This window comes from Syngnathoides biaculeatus, chromosome 9 (assembly GCF_019802595.1).
Source record: "Syngnathoides biaculeatus isolate LvHL_M chromosome 9, ASM1980259v1, whole genome shotgun sequence".
Lineage (NCBI taxonomy): Eukaryota > Metazoa > Chordata > Actinopteri > Syngnathiformes > Syngnathidae > Syngnathoides > Syngnathoides biaculeatus.
Window position 1 is genome coordinate 19,324,253 of NC_084648.1, and position 19,617 is coordinate 19,343,869.

Consider the following 19,617-nt stretch of genomic DNA (forward strand, 5'->3'; position numbering starts at 1 on the left):
TCCAAATTGCCCCTAGGTGGGATTGTGATTGTGAGTGTGGCTGTTTGTTCCAATGTGCCCTGCAATTGTCTGTCGACCAGTTCAGGGTCTACACCACCTCCTGCCCGTTGACAGCTGGGATATGCTCCAGCAATCCCTGCGACCCAAGTGAGGATAAGCGGCCAAGAAAATGGATGGATATTATATAATAGCGTACAACTATGGCAGATACATGATCTAGACGGGTTGAAATAAAACCAGAGACACTGATTATTAAACGGACTGATGTGCGCAGATCAGAAGCTCCTCCAAGATGGCCGTGAAAAAGGTTTGCTCTGGCCAGCCAATCAGAGGGCAGAAAATTGTGACATCATCAGCGGCCACCTGCTTGGATACATTTGAAATATGGTCGGTCAAAAATAGACAAAAGTTTGTAGTTGAAGTCAATGTTTTTCTCATATTGACGGAGCCAAGGAAGCCATTTTCAACCACAGCACAAAACGTATGAATCTTGAAAAATTTTTGATCTTGTGTCAATTTAGTCCAGAATGCGCTTCAACAGTGAGAATTCTGGGCCTGCGGGATTGAACAGGAACTTATTCTGTCGAGTCAGTGGCAGCAGGTGCATACAGCTTCGCTCTACATCACGTCCGTCATTTTCCGTCATTGGCATTGATGCGTGAAAAAAACGCATTTGTATTCAATACATAATTACAATCAAAGACAGTACTCTGCTGTACTTTTCACTCTTTTGAGGGCCCAAATGGCAAGCATGACCGCTCAACACAGATTGCTCAAGACTTGCTGGTTCTTTTTTTTCGCTGTGACTCACGCAAGAGTGACGGCCAAAAGCCGAATGCGACGCCGGTGACGAAGATGGCCGTGATAGCGGCGCACACGCACGCGCTCGCACAATGGCGCCATTGATGGCCGCTTTATGACTTTTGTGCCCTGCGGCCACACATGCCAGCACGCTTAGCATGCACGTACGTCCATTTTGTTCACTCAAGATTGTCGCTCCGCAATAAGATTTGCGCATCGGCTGTTAATTACAACTTTATTAAGACGTAATAACAGCAAAACGAGGCGTGTGCCACTTTGCTACGTCGTAGTTTCATTTCTGGTTTTATGATTGTCATCACACGCAGTATTTGATATGACATATTTCCTTATGTACATTGCGGGGGGGGGAGTCAGAAAAAAGTAAAACACTGGAACGGAGTTGGACTTATAGGCGCTCGCTGCGGCGAAGTCTCATGAGTTGTGCGACCTTAGAATCAGTCTTGAAATTGTCACTGCAGTAAAATGAGATTTCACGATATACAGCGGTTCCTTTATTATTTGCAAAATTAAATGTCATCATGGCAGAAAAAGTCAGTTAGCCGCCGTTTCGTCGGTTTGGGCGCCCGCGACGAAAGCCAAAAATGCTGTAAGTAAATAGATAAAAGAGAAGTTTCGGATGCGCTGAACCCGGCCGAACCCCCCACGTGGAAACCTCTTTGAAATCCTCCATCCAGCGGAGCAATTAGCCGGCTTCTGCATATGAGAGGCCGCGGACAGACGACGCATACTTTGCCGAAGATGCTCGATTTCTGTGAATACGTCGCCGCAGGTAAGAGAACACCGCCGGTGATGCGAGGTCCTGGCAGGACTAGAACGTCCGCAAAATTGCTCAACTGCTGCGGCTGTGGTTCTTTAAGTCAACACCACCGTTGCTGCTCGTGGACTAAAAACACAAGCTTCTATAATTATTAGCTGTTAAATATTTGCGCTGTAATATCGCACCGCCAAATGAGACATTTTTATTCCGCCGGTGTCAGGACCATGATTTATGCTTTTATATAATTCCACGTTTAAATCTTGTTGCACGTCATCGTCCATCAGTGTCTTCTCGCGTCCATGACTAATAATATATAATGACTAATAATTGCGGCGTGCCGATTGTATTTTTACTCGTTGAAAGTTTTATTTTAATGTTATTATTTTACACTTTTGTGGCTTTATTTTAAGAACAGGACACACTCACTGTTTTTAGTAAAATAAGGATTAATACTCTAATAATCTCATGAGATAAATTGAGATTTTTTTTCTTTTCAGCCCAGTATTATTTTCCTATTGTGGGGTTCTGTAATTGGCATTTTATTTATCGGTTGATTTATTTATTCACCGGAACCCTTCAATTTCCATTCATTTATCACTGCTGTAATTCATGTATGGAACAGCATTATTTGATGAAATAGCTCATACATCGCTTTTTAATGTAGCTTGGATGGAGAATTCATTTTGACACTATATGTCAATACACTTCGCAAAAAGATAAAGCAAACGATGCAATATCTTTTTGCTCCTGATTGAGTTCATGAGTAATAAAGCATTAATTAATGAATCCACGTTTGAATGTCACTCGCTAATCGGGAATCTAACCGTATGCGTTTGTCGCTGAAGAATCGAGAAACAAACAAAAAAATGAGTCCGACACTGAAAAGTGGGAGGACCGGCGCAGACTTGAGGGAGAAGATTTAATTAGTCTGTCCGAGCGAAATCAAGAGAAAGAAAGAAAGAAAGAAGGAGGAAAAAGAAGGCCCGAGGGTGGCGAGGAAAAAGACATCCGCATGAAAGGCTCGCTTGTCTCAGCAGACGCACGACATGAAAGGGAGGCAGCGCCACAAAGAGACGGATGAGATATTTGGGAGAGCCGAATTTGCCACAATTTCGGACCACGTCCTTCTCTTTCTCCGCCGTTGTCTCTCCAGTAAAGTCGCGTCTTTGTTTTGGTGTCAAAATGGCGAGCAGCACCTTGTTGGCGCCGTGCTGTTTGCCTGCACTGCAGGAACGGAAAGCGAGATTTGAATTCGCTTTCACGCGCACATTCGTCGCCCCTCCGGTCAAACCACGACATTTTGGCATGTCGAAGATCATCCATCTGTCCATTTTCTTAGCCGCTTATCCTCACGAGTGGTTGTGGGAAGGCTAATCCCAGGCCTATCCCAGGTATCTTTGGGCGAAAGGCGGACTACACCCTGAACTGGTCGCCGGTCAGTCGCAGGGCCGATATCCACGCCTTCACTGAGCGGGAATCGATCCCACGCTGCCCACGCCAAAGGCAGGCGTGTGTACCACTACACCATCAGTGACTATTTAAGACCGTTAAACAAAGATAACCAAATCCATCCATCCATGTTCTTTGCCGCTTATCCTCATGAAGGTCGCGGGGAGTGCCGGAGCCTATCCCAACTGTCATCGGTCAGGAGGCGGGGCACACCCTGAACTGGTCGCCAGCCAATCGCAGGGCACATGGAGACAAACTAACCGCACTCACAATCACACCTATGGGCAATTTGGAGGGTCCAGATAATGTTGCATGTTTTTGGGATATGGCAGGAAACCGGAGTACCCGGAGGAAAACCCACACAGGCATGCAAACTCCACACAGGCGGGTCCAGGTTTGAACCCGAGACCTCAGAATTGTGAGGCCAACGCTTTACCAGCTGATCCGCCGTTCCACCCTGTTTAGGATCATTAAACAAATATAACTAAATCCGGTGCATTTAAAATGCTGCTTTCAAGCGGCTAAAAACGTGAAGGTTTTGGTTCATTTTCACCGATTACAGCGATGACCTTCTGACCTTTTCACTCAACCGGAAACTGTCGCGACAAAATCGAGCTGGACAAAAAGATCCCCCAAAAAAAGCTGCAACAAAGTGACACGTGCCCCCGGGAAAGAGTGTAAATGACATCCGTCGGCCGGGAAAGGGTAACAAAAGTCCTTTCTGAAGATTTAGGATTCTAGCAAACCACAGCAGGAGCCAGAAAACCTCAAATGGAGAATTATGGAACAGTTAGTGTGTTTTGTTTGTTCATGTTTTTTTGCGTCGGAGAATTTGAAAAGGTTGGTACTGATCTGGCCCCCGGGCCTTGAGTTTGACGTCAGTGTAACAGCGTATGCAAAAGTGTTTTTCATGTGTATTTTTTTTTTTTAACTTGTGTGTATTGTGTGTCTCATGCGCACACGCTCAGAAGACGAGTGGCAAGCGTGCGAGACCTGAATCCAATCGGCGCTAATGGATTGGACTCAGGACTCATGTGTTCATGTCACCCACATAAAAATCAAAAAATCCAAAATGAAAATCAAGTCAAATCAAGCCTACTTTTGCATTTGCAGCGTGAAGTGTACAATTTCATATCTGCAATTTTCCGGCATGATTCTCATGGGAATTGTTTGGAATATTAGCAGTTTGATGTTTGCCAAATCACTGAACTTACATATTTTTTTAAATGGCAAAATACAAAACCCAAATTTGTAATTTTGCTTTCAAATCTACTGTTAAAATAAAAAAAATAAAATAAAGAACACCACGTTTTATGTGGAAATTAACGTTTTTATTGTGAATACTTTTGTTACAATTTTAACCCCATATGCAAATGAGACGTGCGGCTCAAAGCGACGTGTGGCCTAATTTCTACTTTTTATTTAATATTACCAACGCGCCTAAATTCTGACAATTTAGGAGAAACGTTTTCCAAAAAACAACAAGCGCATCCTCCATCAAAATTATTTGTAGTTTATGTAATCATTTTAAATATATATATATATATTATAAGCAGCCAATAGACCTCCTGTCATTATTAAATTATATATACAAAAAATAAAAAACAGCATGGGGGAAAAAAAAAAACACACTCAGCATTGCATGCGATGTTGCAATGCCAAATATGAAAATTTAGTAGTATATAAAGTATTGGTATCTCAATATATATATATATATATATATATATATATATATATATTTATCTATTTGTTATGAATGTGCTTCCTTATTTGTTGCAATTTTCAATTTAGATTAAAGCACAACTTTATCCTTCATCTGTTCTTCTCGTGTCCTTATTTATTCCTGGAAATTTTGTTTGTTTGTGTCTCAATTTAAAAAAATCATAATGATAAAAAAAAAAAAATAAAGCTCATCCAAGCCAATCATGAAAAGTGGGTTCAACAAACAGAACAAAAACGGTCGCCGTAGTAGTTTTATTTCAATACAATTAGAAGTTGTAGTATAGCATGTTCCGGATATGACAGATAAAAATCACAATTTAGCAACAACAACAACAACAACAACAACAAAAAACGCTTGCACACAATTTAAGGTTCCAAGTTCGGACGATCAATCTTGTTTGTTGAAACCGAGCTGAAAAATGACGGGCGGCAGCTTGTGGTTTTGTGCTACTCTGCCCAAATTAATTGAAGATCTGTCAACTTGTTTTGTGTCCTAAATACGCAAATACCGCAGCGTATTTCCAAAGCAGAATACTTCAAAAGCCTAAATGCGCTTCTCCACTCTGGGGAGGATTTTTTTGGGAAAGGAAAAGCAAAGACAAAACTAGTCACACAAAGTAACTCGCGGTCCGTTCGGTGACTGATGGAAAAATCTCTACTTAGCCGCAAACTGATTTAGCGGCTGGACCGGGCGAAGGTCCGGAGCCGCTTTCGAGCGATGGCCGGTCGGCGCTGAAAAACCGCTTCAATGGCAAAAGGTAAGCAGAGCTGCAGCGTTGGCGCATACGATCTCGCTAACAGCTCGACCTTTTGGTAGCTGAAATTTTGGCGACGTGTTCCGCGCGCGACTGGGATTTGAGGGCTCGGTGGCGAAGTGCTGCCTCCGTGAGGAAAAATCAAAATGGCGCTGAGTGTGTCTTGCTTTGATTTCTACAAGAAAACTCGATAACTTGATCCTTGGGGCGTATTGATGAATGTGTGTCACAGACCTCCTTTGAAGACAACTGGGAACTCTTTTAAGTTTTAAGGGCATTACACTGTATTTTGTACTTTACATCTTTAGCATTGTTATTTTAGTTATGCAATAATAACCTCATGTATACAACCAGCCATCCATCCATTTTCTTTGCCGCTTATCCTCATGAGGGTCGCGGAGAGAGCCTATCCCAGCAACAGGCAGGAGGCGGGCCACACCCTGGACTGGTTGCCAGCCAATCGCAGGGCAGATTGAGACAAACAGCCGGATCACAGTCACACCTACGGGCAATTTAGAGGGTTCAATTAGTGTTGCATGTTTATGGGATGTGGGAGGAAACCGGAGTGCCCACCCAGAGGAAACCCACGCTGGCACGGGGAGAACATGCAAACTCCACACAGGCGGGGCAGGGATCGAACCTGGGTCCTCAGAACTGTGAGGCCAACGCTTTCCAGCTGGTCCACCGTGCCGCCTAACCTCCAACCCAAATTGTGGAAACTACAAATTGAGTTTGTTTCTCAGTACTTCCGGGTTTCCGGGGGCTGGTCGACAGACGTGAGGATTTGGTGGGGGCATGGGGGGGGGGGAGGAGGTTCCATTGATGGCATCAAGGCGGGTTTTCCCAAACTCAGGGTCAGGACCCAAAATCGGCCACGGGTCACTTTTTATTGGCTTGCCGAGAATAAAATGCTGTGAGCGACTTTACTGGACATCAATCAGACAAAGGGCTCATAAATTAACGTCGCTCGAGTGACTCTTTAACATCAATTTAAGCATCTTTGCGTGCCATTGATAAGCATTCTATGAAATACATGTATTATAAAGGTTTTTTTTTTAATTACTATTTAACTTATGCTCAGTATACGTCGAATGCTATGACAATAGCATTACATATTTCGGTCAAGGGAAGGAACCGCATTTTAGGTTCTGGAGCTGCAACTGTAAATAAATTGCTATCTTTTGTACCTTTGGACGTATCTTATGGGCTAAAACGAGGCCGACATTGGCTTCCAAGTCAGATGTATGATTTTTCTTGTTGTTTCACAGCACACACGGTGAACACATTGACAAAGTGCTTTTTAGAAATATATAAATGATTATTATGTCGGATATGTGTTCATTTTTAAAGCTTTGTCTTTGAAAAAACAAAAAACAAAAAAAAAAGAGTTTTTAAGAAAGTGCTGACACTATTAAAATTTGGATTTCTGCCAACTGGAACTTGTCATTTTTTAATCATTATTTTGTATTGAAACATGTAATATAATATCATGTATGACTATTAGTATATGTGTGTATTACTTATTTATGCTTTATCTTTTTTCAAAATTACTATCAATCAAAAGAGCTGCTGTTCAAATTTTTAAAAAGTTCTTAAAAAGCAAAACTAGTGTTGGAAAATAGAACGTACTATAAATATTGTATATAAATATATAACATTGTTTGCAATCATAGATGATTAGGTGTGTCCATACAATGGAGTAGCAGGAATTTATTATTACTGGATGATTAATTCTTTTTCCTTTCTTTTTTTTTTTCAAATTTTGTATTTTTTGCTGACTGAGGTTTAATGGCGGCCTACGCGATTTGAATTTACTGTACATATCTGAAAGGATTTAACGATTATTTTACATCTTGATGGATTTCTTCACGTAAGTGTCGTTTTTTTCTGTAAAAATCAAATCAAAAGGAGGGCAGTCAGACATAAACAAGGGGGGGGGGGGGGGGGGAGCGGCAGCAAGACCGACGACATTTTCCCTGTGGTGGTTCCCGGCCGGGCAAGTCGGGCCGAGCCGTGCCGAGCCGAGCCGAGCCGAGCCGAGCGCACTCAAACACGCACACAAAGCGCTTGTGTTCCCTCGCGGCTCGACAGCACACAACAGCTCATTATGGAATCAAAGACGCCCCCCCCTGCCCCCGCCACCCCCAAACCCACCCCCGCGCTTCCCACCGCCTAAAACGGTGTCCCCTGCCGAGCGCACGCGCCCCGTCGCCGGCTCTGGTCGCGCAGCCCCGGGCCGCCCACGGCCGGCGAGCCCAGAACGGCCAACGCGCACACAAATGAAAGATAGACGGAGGCAGCATCTGATTAGCGGCCCTCGCAGGGGTCACGGAGGTCGGCCAGCTGCTTTCCGCGATCTGCGGCAGAAGAGCGAAGGGACGCCAGGCAAGCGGCGGCGGCGGCGGCGGCGGCCTACTGAAGACGCAACTGAGGATTCCGTGAAGAAGGCAGGACCATGATGAGTTGGACCTGAGAAGCGGCGGGAGGTGAATTACGGCATCGCTCTTAATTAGGCTCAGCTGGAAGGCCGCCTGCCCGCCGGCAACAAGCTACGCTAGTTAGGCGCACAAAAGAAGGAATCTTGACATGTGACGGACATGAACTGCTTCAGCTTTGTGCCCTTCACTGAAATGTCCTCCTTTTTTTTCATATGCGGGTCAAAATGAGTCCGTGACCCGCTTTAAGTTTGGCGTCTGTGCGCTTTCCTGATGGTATGAAATAGCCAATGAAAAGCAACAAGCAGAAAAATCACCTCGTGACTTTTAGCTAACCAGCTAGTATGGCTTTTAAAATGGCCATCCTGGGCATTTACAGCACAAATGACCTTGCAAACTTGATGAAAGGACATCAAAGATTATCTTGTAAAAATGGTGTGCCACACACCACGATAATCACGCTAAATGAAATCATTTTTCCTCCCTTCAAATCTAAGTCAGCAAAGGCTTGATTAGCTTGATTCCCGAGCGATTATCCCATGTTGTGGGGCGTTTTGAGAGCGACGTTTTCCTCCCCGGTCTTCTCCGAAAACCCGTCAACTATTAAACCCTGCTCAACACTCGCGATGACAAATCCAAATGCGTGCGATCGACTCAACGATCCTGACGTAAAACGGAACCTCATCCAACGGGGGAGCCGTATTTAGCTCGCGCGACTGACGGACACAATTAGAAAACAAAACAAGAGTTTGGCGAAGTAATCCAGTTGCCAGATAAGCTAAACGTTGACCTAGCGTCTTGGATTACTTCTTCTACAGCCACTCTTTCTTCTTCTTTGTATTTGCTGACAAAAACGTGCGCTGGTGGTCACCGATGCTCTGGACAGGAGAGTACTTCATGTACGACTTGATATGGCCACATACTTTTAGTACGATACCGCTCGCAAACTATAAACCAAACGTCACGCGGCCTAGCAAGCTAGTGCTAGCGCTCGGGGTTGTGCGTCAATTTGCCGCCGTTCTGTTTCCAACCTTTTTTGGAGCAGAGGCACAAATACAGTAAATGAACAATTACATGCGATAATTTCTCCATTTTTTTAAGTCGCTGATTGATCAGTTCAAAATTTCCTGATCGTGTAAATCCTATTGTATTGTTTTTTCGTTTTGAGTTTCGAAACCAGAAAAATAAACCCGCAGCATTTTGGCAACATAAAGAAGAAAAAAAAACTTTTTAGAGAAAAAAAAGTAATACAGTATTGCATTCACTAAAAATAAACGATAATGCTTTTAAATACAGGAACATGAGAGAAAATATGTGCGTTGTTTTAATATCTTGTTTCATTTTGTATGAGTTTTATTTGATCTAAAATCTGGTATAAGGTTTATTGTTCTTTATAGTAAAACAATACCATACCCAGATAGATAGATAGATAGATAGATAGATATAGATAGATAGATAGATAGATGATAGATAGATAGATAGATAGATAGATAGATAGATAGATAGATAGATAGATGGATGATGGATGGATGGATGGATGGATGGATGGATGGATGGATAGATAGATAGATAGATAGATAGATAGATAGATAGATAGATAGATAGATAGATAGATAGATAGATAGATAGATAGATAGATAGATAGATAGATAGATAGATAGATAGATAGATAGATAGATTGGTTGGACGGTACTGTCTTCACTTTGCTGGTCACTGTCACGGTTTCGCCACATGGGGGCGCTTCATCAACAGCCATTATTACCCCCGCCTACTGTCATCTGCATAACCAGTTTTGTTTTGTTTTTCATTTTTATTTTTAAAGCGCCTAACCTGTCCTCCGTGTGATCTTGCTTCTCCCACTTCCCCCATGTAGTCCATCAATCAATTTTGCTCCATTTTCATCTTTTACCTTCGGCGAAAATTCGTTTTTCAACATCCACCCCAATTTGGAGCGTTTGAATATGAATTATGACAAGGTATTTTGGTTCTTTGACCTTGTTGTCCGGATCGCACTAACCTGGTTCGAAGGCCTCCTGAGCTGAAGTGCCCTGGTTTCTTTTGCGTCCGAGTAACACATCCACATATTTCATAGCATGTTGTCCCCGTGGTTGCCTAGCAACAGAGTCCATGAAGAGACTTACTTCCATTAATTCATCTGAAATCAGATATGAGCTTCTTGGCAAACACTGTAGATGTTTTTGTTTTGAAAAAGGTTGAGAAAAAGAAAATTGATGGTTTCATAGGTGAACTGGAGCTGACACAAAATATCAACGCACAATAATACTGATAAAAAAACAAAAAATGTCCAACAAAATGCCAGCGCTAACCTAATAAAGGAAATACTACGATGTCATATTTTTTTCAAACAGATTTAACATTGCCAACAAGCTACTTGGAAATGCTAATGTTCGAAGTATGTAAAATACTTTCACCTCTTGAAATAACTTCACATTTTAATCCAGGCAAGAATTATGATTTCACGCAGTTTTTTTTCATTTGCTTACCTCGACTGAATCGTCTTTCAAAGTCAAGACGCTGGACAAAGCGGACCCTGTCAGAACTTCTGGAGTGCAACGCGAGGACCATTCAAATCATTCTACTGCAACAGTAAAAACTGTTTTTATTTGGTGATTTATCATACAAAACAACAAACAATTGTGCTTGTATCTACTGATAAAAGTAAGAAGAATAAAGTGCATTTTCCTCTTCTGTACAGTACATGTATTACTTATTTGAATTATATGTCGTGACTCACTATTTTTTATTTTTGCCGTTGCAAATGAAAACCCAATCTCGTGTTTTGTTTTGTTTTTGTTTTTCCTGGTGTTAAAAGTATCTTCAAAAGTAAAGAAATAAAGTGTCTAAACAGAGAGAATAAACTGGAACAGTAAAGGTGAGTCTTCGTCATGCTTCTTTGAAGAAAGCGTTTACACAGGAACACACAAAAAAAATGAGTTTCCTTCTTGGACATCAAAGATTGATTCTGATTCTCATTCAAACGTTGATGCATGCAAAAGTAGCAGATGTAGACTGCCACGTAGAGTTGTGGACTACTTGTAAAAATACAACTATATCTAAAAACAAACGAAAAAAAAAGCTTGGTTATGTGAAAATGTGAGCGCAACAAGGTGCAGTATGGAGATGGTGCGCGTGACGTCAGCGTTTTCACGGCGCCATATTGCAGGTCAAAAAAAGCTCCTCGGTAGTGCAGGAGTCGATTTTTCACAATGCCCGAGAACTGTTGTGCTGTTGCTTGTCACAATAGACCGGAGAGTTCTTCAAAGATATCATTCGATGGAATACCATCTGAAAAGACCAGAAAAGATCGATGGAATTTCGGCAATTAAAAGCGATGGCTGGTATGGAAGCAAATTAGTGCAACCAGGATTTGAATTTGAAATATAAAGTGAACACATTTTCAATAGTTGCTACAATTCGCTGTCTAAAATTCACCGTCTGTGCCAGCAGGCAGGGCTACTTCAGGTCAGAACCAAACAGCCGGCCAATCGCAGTGACGCTTTCTTAGTATGTGACGTCACGTGACTAAGAAAGCATAACTGCGATTGGCCGGCTGTTCGGTTCTGACCTGAAGTAACCTTGCCTGGTGGCACAGACGGTGAATTTTAGACAGCAAATTGTAGCCAGTTGAATTGTTCACATTGAAAAGTTACACTGAAATACAACTTTTGAAAATGTGATCACTTTACATTTCAAATTCAAATCCTGGTGGCACATATTTACTTCCATAGATGGTGCCCAACCAAATGCACACGCCTGTGTAGCGATCGCTTCATTTCAGGTAGGAATTATTCTTCTCAATCTCAAATGAGGACAAAGAATTTGTAACGCCAAGATGACTCATTTGGGAACAATGCGTATTTAAAAAAAAAAACAAAACAAATCGTCTGTCGCAGAGAGGTTTACGGAGGTGTGCGGCAGCAATACGCTTCCGTGTACGGAGAAGCCGACTCCCTGTCCTAATTGTTTTCCCTCAGTCTTAGTTAATGAATGCGAGTTTGTGTAAAACCAGGGTTAATTTTTTAAAATATTGGGTTTGGGTTGAGAACAGAACCAGCAACGAAGTATTTGTATACGTCCATACTTTTATACGCTTTCAATCTCTTCCGTGTAAATCTCAATAATTTACTCACCAGATACATGTGTCGATTCGGTTGTCCAAGACAAGCAGAAGCCAATTAACCGTCAAAGTTCTCATCGACTTTGGGATTAAATATGGATCGTCTATGCCAAGTGTCGCTCATATTTCCACGTACCTTCATTTACTATCACCTTCTAAGTGTTTACCGGTGTAGGACAAAACTCTGGGTGTCATACAATAAGACGTAGTTATGTTTTGTCTTGATGGAAATAACTTGCAACGATGCTTTGTTTGACCGGCAATATGGCGACGCAAACAAAAATTACGTGATTTTTATGACGTAGGTTGCACGATCTCTCTTCAACGTGGTTTTAAATAAACTACAGTACAGTGTTTGACTTTCTTCCCTCAAGCGTGAACACAATAACTCTTGTGCGGACCAAATCAACCGACGATACAAACTTTTGTGGTTTGGTAACGGTGGCAAAACGACAACTTGTTCACGGACGACTTCCAGAATATCTTCAGGTACTTAACCCCAGACATTGTTTATGTTTAGATCTCCAAAAATGTCAAGACAGCAATCTCACGTGTTTGGTTTTGATGGATTTCTGGTTCCTTTGACTTATCCTTTTTTTTTTTTTTTTTTTTTTGAAATATATATATATATATATATATATATATATATATATATATATATATATCGTGTGAAAGAGAAACTGAGGGAAACCAAGGACCACATTTACAAACAGATCGACTCATTCGCGCAGGAGAAAATTGACTATGTGTGTGATCGCACCCTAAAATGTAATATTTCTACTGTTTGTCTCTGATGTATGAATCTGAAGTCAAATGATCAGTTCCATAGTGAAATGAAAGCACGCTATATTTACAACACCCCCCAAAAAAGTGCAATCAAGAACAAAAGCTTGATTCTTTCATAAGTCATACACAGGTTATAGTGACTAGAACGAGGAAGTGTGTGAGATGACCTTGACGGCGGAGATTCATCGACGCCTGGAACGATCAACGCCTATGTAAAATGTACAATTCCCCAAACCGGAAGCTTGCGGCTCAGCTGCATAGACTACGCTTCCGGTTCCAAAAGCCAGTTCAGTCCATTAGTGCAATGCTTTGGTCGGATGCGCTCAAAGAAAAGGTTAGTCTTTCCCTTCCTTCTTTTAGACACCAGACTCTCGACTGATGTACAAAGGAAGACCGGGCTGGAGTTTGTCTAGACCGATCTGGTTCTCGGTGTCCAGCACGCACAACATCTCCACCATCTGCTCCTTTCCAAATGGCTCCTTGAAGCCCGCGGGAAGTTCATCTGGCAAATTTGCCCCCGGGCCGCCCGCCTCCTCTTCCTGGTCATCGTCGCCGCAACAAAGTGCCACCTCGTTCTCGTAACAGAAAGCGCTCGGGGAGTGGAGGCCCAGGAGGTGGCGGGCTGCCCTCGGAGCAAACGGCGACGGAGACCGTGAGAAACTGGAAGTGGAGGACGAGGGCGCCCGCCCGTGACCTTCCCGTTGACTGAGCTCCCTGGCGCTGCACTGGGGTGTTGTCGGCACTTCGTACGTCTTGTGGAAGCGAGAGTAGTCCACGTGGTAGCGGTTTCCTTTCTCAAAGACCACCGGTTCAAAGCGGTGGCCCCACAAGATCTCCTTGGCCAAATAGGAGCTGCGGGCCTGAGTGGTCATGGCCGTGGCCTCCACCATGCCCTCCAGGATGACCACGATCTCAAAGTCTTCCTTCTGCAGGTCGGCGCTGCTCAGGTCGTACAGAGGACTGCTCTTGTTGATCTCGTGGACCACCACGAGCGGCGACACCAGAAACAAGCGGTCCAGCCCGTCGTCGTAGCCGACGTCAATGTCCGTCTGCTCCAAAGGGAGGTACTCGCCCTCGGCCGTCACCTTGGGTTTAATGAGCTGGGCACGCACGTGCGCCTCCACGATGTGGCTCTTGCGCATGTTCCCCAGGCGCCACATGAGGCACAGCTTCCCGTCTCGCAGGGCGATGACGGCGTGATGTGAGAAGAGCAGCGTCTGAGCCCGCTTCTTGGGCCGCACCATCTTGGCCATGATGGTGCCGATCATAAAGGAGTCAATAATGCAGCCCACGATGGACTGCACCACCACGGTCACCACGGCCACGGGGCACTCTTCGGTGACGCAGCGAAAACCGTATCCGATGGTAGTTTGGGTTTCGATGGAGAAGAGGAACGCCCCGATAAAGCCCTGGATGTGCAGTATACACGGCCGCCATTTATCCTGCCTGTCCTCTCCCTTGCTCTGAGGGTCTCCTTCCTTGACGGGGAGGTGAAGGTCAAAGTCTCCGTGTGCCAGCGCCACCCCCCAGAAGACCAGGCCAAAAAACAGCCAAGACAAAAGGAAGGTGGCGGTGAAGATGAGCAGGAGGTAGCGCCAGCGTATGTCCACGCAGGTGGTAAAAATGTCCGCCAGGTATCGGCGCTGCTTGTCCTCCATGTTGTCGAAGACTACGTTACACTGGCCGTTCTTTTTCACGAATCGACTGCGGAGGCGACCGGTGCCCAGGTCGACGCCGACGTGTCGACACGACGGCGGAGCCCGGCAGCTGTTATGGACCGCGGCGTCATCCGTCGCTCTTAGAGACAGCGCACCTCGGCCTTCTTCGCCCGCGGGGTATTTTCCTGCGCCTTCACCCTCCGCCTGCACGCACGACCCCGTCAGGGTCTGCTGAGTCAGAGGACTGTGGCCGTTGTGAAGGCCCAAGGCTGAGATCTTCAGGGCATCTTCGTCTGTGGAAACAATGCTGTATCTGGAAAACAGAAGGAGAGTCCATCGTGGTCAACAAGCACCGAAGTTTCTGACGTGTTGCCAAGCCCGACGAGTGACATGGGAGCCATCTATCCATTTCCAACAGCCTGTCACTGAGAGGTGACATAGCCAAACTATTAATTATTGTCTTGCGCTGGAATGAAGATTATGAATAAATATATCGTACTGTTATGGGACAGTCTTTGAATTACTCGTGAGAAAAGATTAGCCTTCACCTAAAACAGCCTTCTGCATACGACGGCAATAGTGAGTCGACGTTTTGCCAAGGGTAAAATGTACAAGGTGAAATATTGTGCTGAATGCAGTTTGTTGGGTGCTTAGTTATTACAAAGTTGCACAAAACTTTGCAGAAGGGTGTCACGTTCAGCGTCCGACAAGAACAGTGGCCCGGGTCCACGACGCCATTGTGTCGGCCCACCATGTTCGCATTGACACTGGCCCGCTCGGCCCAGTATAAATTTAGAGATCACTTCACATTTTCGGCTTCAAAAATGGCCCCAAACGGCATTTTCCATTTAGGTCTCAAATCCTTTTAGCACTGAAACGTTTTTTTTTTTTTTTTTTAATTAAACATCGAACAAACTTAATGTTGCCCAAGACAGGAAGTTGTGATGACGTAAGAGAAGGCGGGAACATTATCACCCACGAATTCCGGTTAGCCTCAAGACGCTAAAAGAAGCTAACACTGCTAGCCTCATAAAGCAGGTCGTACTTTGAGGTTGTACAATGTTAATCTGCACTCCCTCAGCGTGCTTTAAGGTGTTTAATGATCCCCAACAGTTGGATTTTGCTATAAGACAAGCGTACAACTAAAGTGATGACCTTCATTTCATCTGTATTACAAATATACACATTGTTTTGGAAAACGACAGAATAATGTGAACGGGCAAGCTAGCAATAGCGTTTGCTCAAGTGAGGGATTTACCTTCAAATCACGATTAATTCCACTCATACATCATAGCACACACACGGACAGGTAATATAACAACACTTATTCTTCCTAATATGTGAAAAACGAGTGTACAGTATTAACTTTATATTGAGGTTTTTCTTCTTCTGCTCTTTTTAAACTTTAGCTAGAAAATGAGTAGCTCCATGCGTGCGTCATAGCACACTGCCATCAAGAGGCCAAGGCGCGTAGAGCAGGAACAGGACTATTGAAAAAGACGCTTCTCTTCCTGACTTACAGTTTATCAGTCTCTGTTCTCCCTTTCCAAGTTGGGTGAGTACTGCACATTTTTTGTATTTCACCTGTTGACTCGCACCGCTCCCATGGCAATGGTGATCATCAGTCTATGTCTGCAAGGGCAGTAGTGAAGGCTGGGACGGGCAGTTCCAACCATGAAAGTATTGCTGCTGGACTGGGATGCGGTGGGAGCTCAGGTGACCGATGGCGTCTTCTCATGTCATTTTTCTGTGAGCAAAGAAACATGAAAATGGTAACATAGGACACCTTCGTAGGAGAAAAATGCTCGTTTGGTCTTCATTTTGCTTTTAGCGGACGTATTCACCCAGCTCGCGTTCCTTGGAAATGTGCATCTCGTGCCTACGTTTTCATGAACATGTCCAAACATCCACCAAATGACAAAAACCAAGCGTTTGGCTTTGCCCTAATGCACGCCGCAGACAGTTTTGCGTCATGAAAGCTTATTGATTAGGTTCTTTCTAGTGGTTGGCCTTAGGGAGCTCCAGGCCAACCGGGGGTGGAAAACCAGACGGCCGTCGGTGGGGACAAAGGTCTAAAAAAGACACGAATCAGTGGTAAGCTACTGTTAGGGGAACAATTGATCTGCCGCTTGGCCCGATGACAACGTTGTGGGGTGATTTTGCTCGGCTTATTATGTCAGAAGCAGCAGGAGCGAAAAAAGCGCCGTGTTGCGTAACCGATAGCGGGTCAATCGCACGCAATCCTAAAGGGCATCGGCGCCTGGTGAATCGCTTTGACATGTCGGAGCAAGGTAGTAATGGACGGTCTTGGGAATCTTTCCAACAACCGCCCTTTTAAAAGCCTTTGTTCGATACCCGTGCCGAATCAAAAATAACCACTCCCCCGTACACGCAAAACGCATTCAGAGACTCACAAGTACACATCTTGATGGGATTTAGTGTCATGTAACGCATGTGTGATGCGCGCAGACTTCTTTCCCCGCTGGACAGATGTCGCCAACTGGCCGCTGACTTGGCCGAATCCCGAGCGATTTTCACCCGGATAATCCCGAAAAAAAGGTGGATGACGTCAACGCGACGTGACTCCGGCATCTGGAGGAAACCGTCCTCCGCATGAAATCTCAACCTTTTTCCTCGCAGAGTTCTTAAAGACGGGCGGCGTGATCGAGCTCAGGGAAGCGCGCATCATGGTCAATTGTTGCGTTTTACATAACTCGGAGACTTTTAATTCCAGCCCTGAAACGAAAAGTTCAGTACACTACTCACGTACATATATAAATCCAAAGATCATCATATGTCCATGAAATATTTGCCCTTACCATATACCCCCCCCCCCCCCCCCAGACTGTGTCTTCTCTCATCGTCAAAAGTTAAAAAGTATTTTCTGCTTTTAACACGTGAGTGAAGTCAGCCAAGCCGGATTTCACCATTTTTGTCCTACTGCCGCGCCACCCGTGAACTTTGACATTCTCACGCTTCGAATCTAAGATTTGTTCCATTTTAGATTTACCTGATCTTCTTCTTTTCCTTTCGGCTTGTCCCGTTAGAGGTCGCCACAGCGCGTCATCTTTTTCCATCTAAGACCATCTCGTGCATGTCCTCCCTCACCCACATCCATCGACTTTTTCTTTGGTCTTCCTGTCTCTCCCTCTTTTGCCTGGCAGCTCCGTCCTCAGACTCTCTCGCTTCTGGACATGTCCAAACCATCGAAGTCTGCGCTCTCTAACCTTGTCTCCAAAACATTCAACTTTGGCTGTCCCTCTGGTGAGATCATTTTTAATCCCATCCAATCTGCTCACTCCGAGGCAGAACCTCAACATCTTCATTTCTGCCACCTGCAGTTCGGCTTCCTGTTGTCTCCTAATTGCCTCACCCCTCTTTTATAGACTTTGCCCTCCATCCTAGCGGAGACTCTTGTGTCAAAGAGAACACCAGACACCTTCCGCCAACTGTTCCCACCCCCGCTTAATCCAGTTTCTTCACTTCCTTACCACACTTCACCATTGCTCTGTATTGTTGACCCCGAGTATTTGAAGTCGCCCACCCTCGCCATCTCTTCTCCCTGTAGCTTCACTCTTGCCCCTCCGCCCCTCTCATTCACGCACATATCTTCTGTTTTACTTCAGCTAATCTTCATTTATCTCCTTTCCAGAGCTTTAGATTTACCTGATAATTCATTCAATTAACGTCAGCGGAAGACATTTCACATGTTGTTGATTTTATATTTTCAAATATTCCGGTCAGTTCAAATTTGTTGCCGAAGTATGTTGTGGCTGACATCTCTCCAGACTTGATCCCCAGGGGGGGACTTTCAGTAATTAGCAGTTGGGAATAGTTGCTTCGTTGTACTGTGCGTTGCCGTAGTAACATTTCTCTTCCCTTGACAAGGCAAAATGTCCCCGTGTTGTGGGTGTGTTTGTGCGCTCGTGTTACTCGTTTAAAGAGTAGAAACTCTCACTGGACACTTCGTTAAATACGCCTTCACGTTGCTAACGAGAACATTACAGGCACACGTAATAAAGCTCAGTTTGATTTAACAATATGATAAATATTGTGTCGTTTGCTGAACTGAACTCAAACATTGGTTCAAGTATTTCCGGGTTAAAATATTAGAAACGGCTCCGAGTGTGACGCAGTGTAGTTTTACAGCAATGCAAAACATCCATCAGTCCGTTTTTTTTTTTGAGCCGCTTATCCTCACGAGGGTCGCGGGTGTGGCAGAGCCAATTCCGGCTCTCATCGGGGAGGAGGGGTACACCCTGAACTGGTCGCCAGCCAATCGCAGGGCACACGGAGACAGACAAAAGATGCACTCACAACGACACTTGTAGGGGCAATTTAGTGTCTCCAGTGAATGCTTGTTTGTGGGATGTGGGAGGAAACCGGAGTGCCCGGAGGAAACCCACGCAGGAACGGGGAGAACATGCAAACTCCACACAGGCGAGTCTGGGATTCGAACTGTGAGGCCAACGCTCTACAGATGCTGCACCATGCCGCCACATTGTAAACAGCAACTATAAATACAAGTTATTAATCCATCCATCCATCCATTTTCTTAGCCGCTTATCCTCACAAGGGTTGCCGGGAGTGCTGGAGCCTATCCCAGCTTTCAACGGGCAGGAGGCGGGGTACACCCTAAACTGGTCGCAGGCCAATTACAGGGCTCATGGAGACAAACAGCTTTTAGGGGCAATTTTGTCCAATCAATGTTGCATGTTTTTGGGATGTGGGAGGAAACGGGAGTGCCCGGAGAAAAGCCACACAGGCGGGATCGAACCCCGGACCTCAGAACTCTGAAGCCAACGCTTTCCGGATGCTGCGCTGCCCACAAGTTATTTATTTTTACTAAATTTCGACGGCATCAAAGGAGAGTAGTGACTGACCAAAGTATCATCAATGAAATTGCAGCACACCGCATGAATCGGCAGCCACGTGACCTAATCAAGAACCATCGAAAGAAGACCCCCCAACCCCGCCCCCGCGCGCTCGACGTCAGCCGTTTCGGAATATGTCGACGAAAGCAAAACTGACATTACCAACGTAATCTCATGCAAGGCAAAAGATGGAGAAAGCCCCGCTCAAATACCAGATTACT

At 44.6% G+C, this 19,617-nt stretch overlaps 2 protein-coding genes across 8 annotated transcripts in view; one reads left to right on the forward strand and one right to left on the reverse strand.

Moving 5' to 3' along the window:
- Positions 1-12,758: 12,758 nt before the first annotated feature.
- LOC133505732 (inward rectifier potassium channel 4-like) lies at positions 12,759-16,198 on the reverse strand. Of its 3 annotated transcripts, none has more exons than XM_061829148.1 (2): positions 16,107-16,198; positions 12,759-14,835 (listed from the first exon to the last, which is right to left on the reverse strand). In XM_061829148.1, the coding sequence occupies exons 1-2, from the start codon at positions 16,196-16,198 to the stop codon at positions 13,221-13,223; spliced, it is 1,707 nt and encodes a 568-aa protein (XP_061685132.1). In that variant the 3' UTR covers positions 12,759-13,220. The 3 variants fall into 3 exon arrangements, 2 of the variants coding, with proteins under 2 accessions (XP_061685132.1, XP_061685131.1); XM_061829147.1 differs by lacking the exon at positions 16,107-16,198 and adding an exon at positions 15,071-15,365; XR_009796324.1 differs by lacking the exon at positions 16,107-16,198 and adding an exon at positions 15,781-15,907 and having other exon boundaries at positions 14,698-14,835.
- The window catches only part of LOC133505731 (TRIO and F-actin-binding protein-like), a 32,958-nt gene continuing 28,770 nt past the window's right edge, over positions 15,430-19,617 (forward strand). For 3 of the 5 annotated variants that reach the window (XM_061829142.1, XM_061829146.1, XM_061829145.1), the window contains exons 1-2: positions 15,430-15,831; positions 15,932-16,077. The gene's annotated coding sequence lies outside the window, so the exon portion shown is untranslated. Of the gene's footprint in view, positions 15,832-15,931; positions 16,078-16,166; positions 16,239-19,617 lie in introns of all 5 variants that reach the window. The other 2 variants (XM_061829143.1, XM_061829144.1) reach the window with 2 other exon arrangements.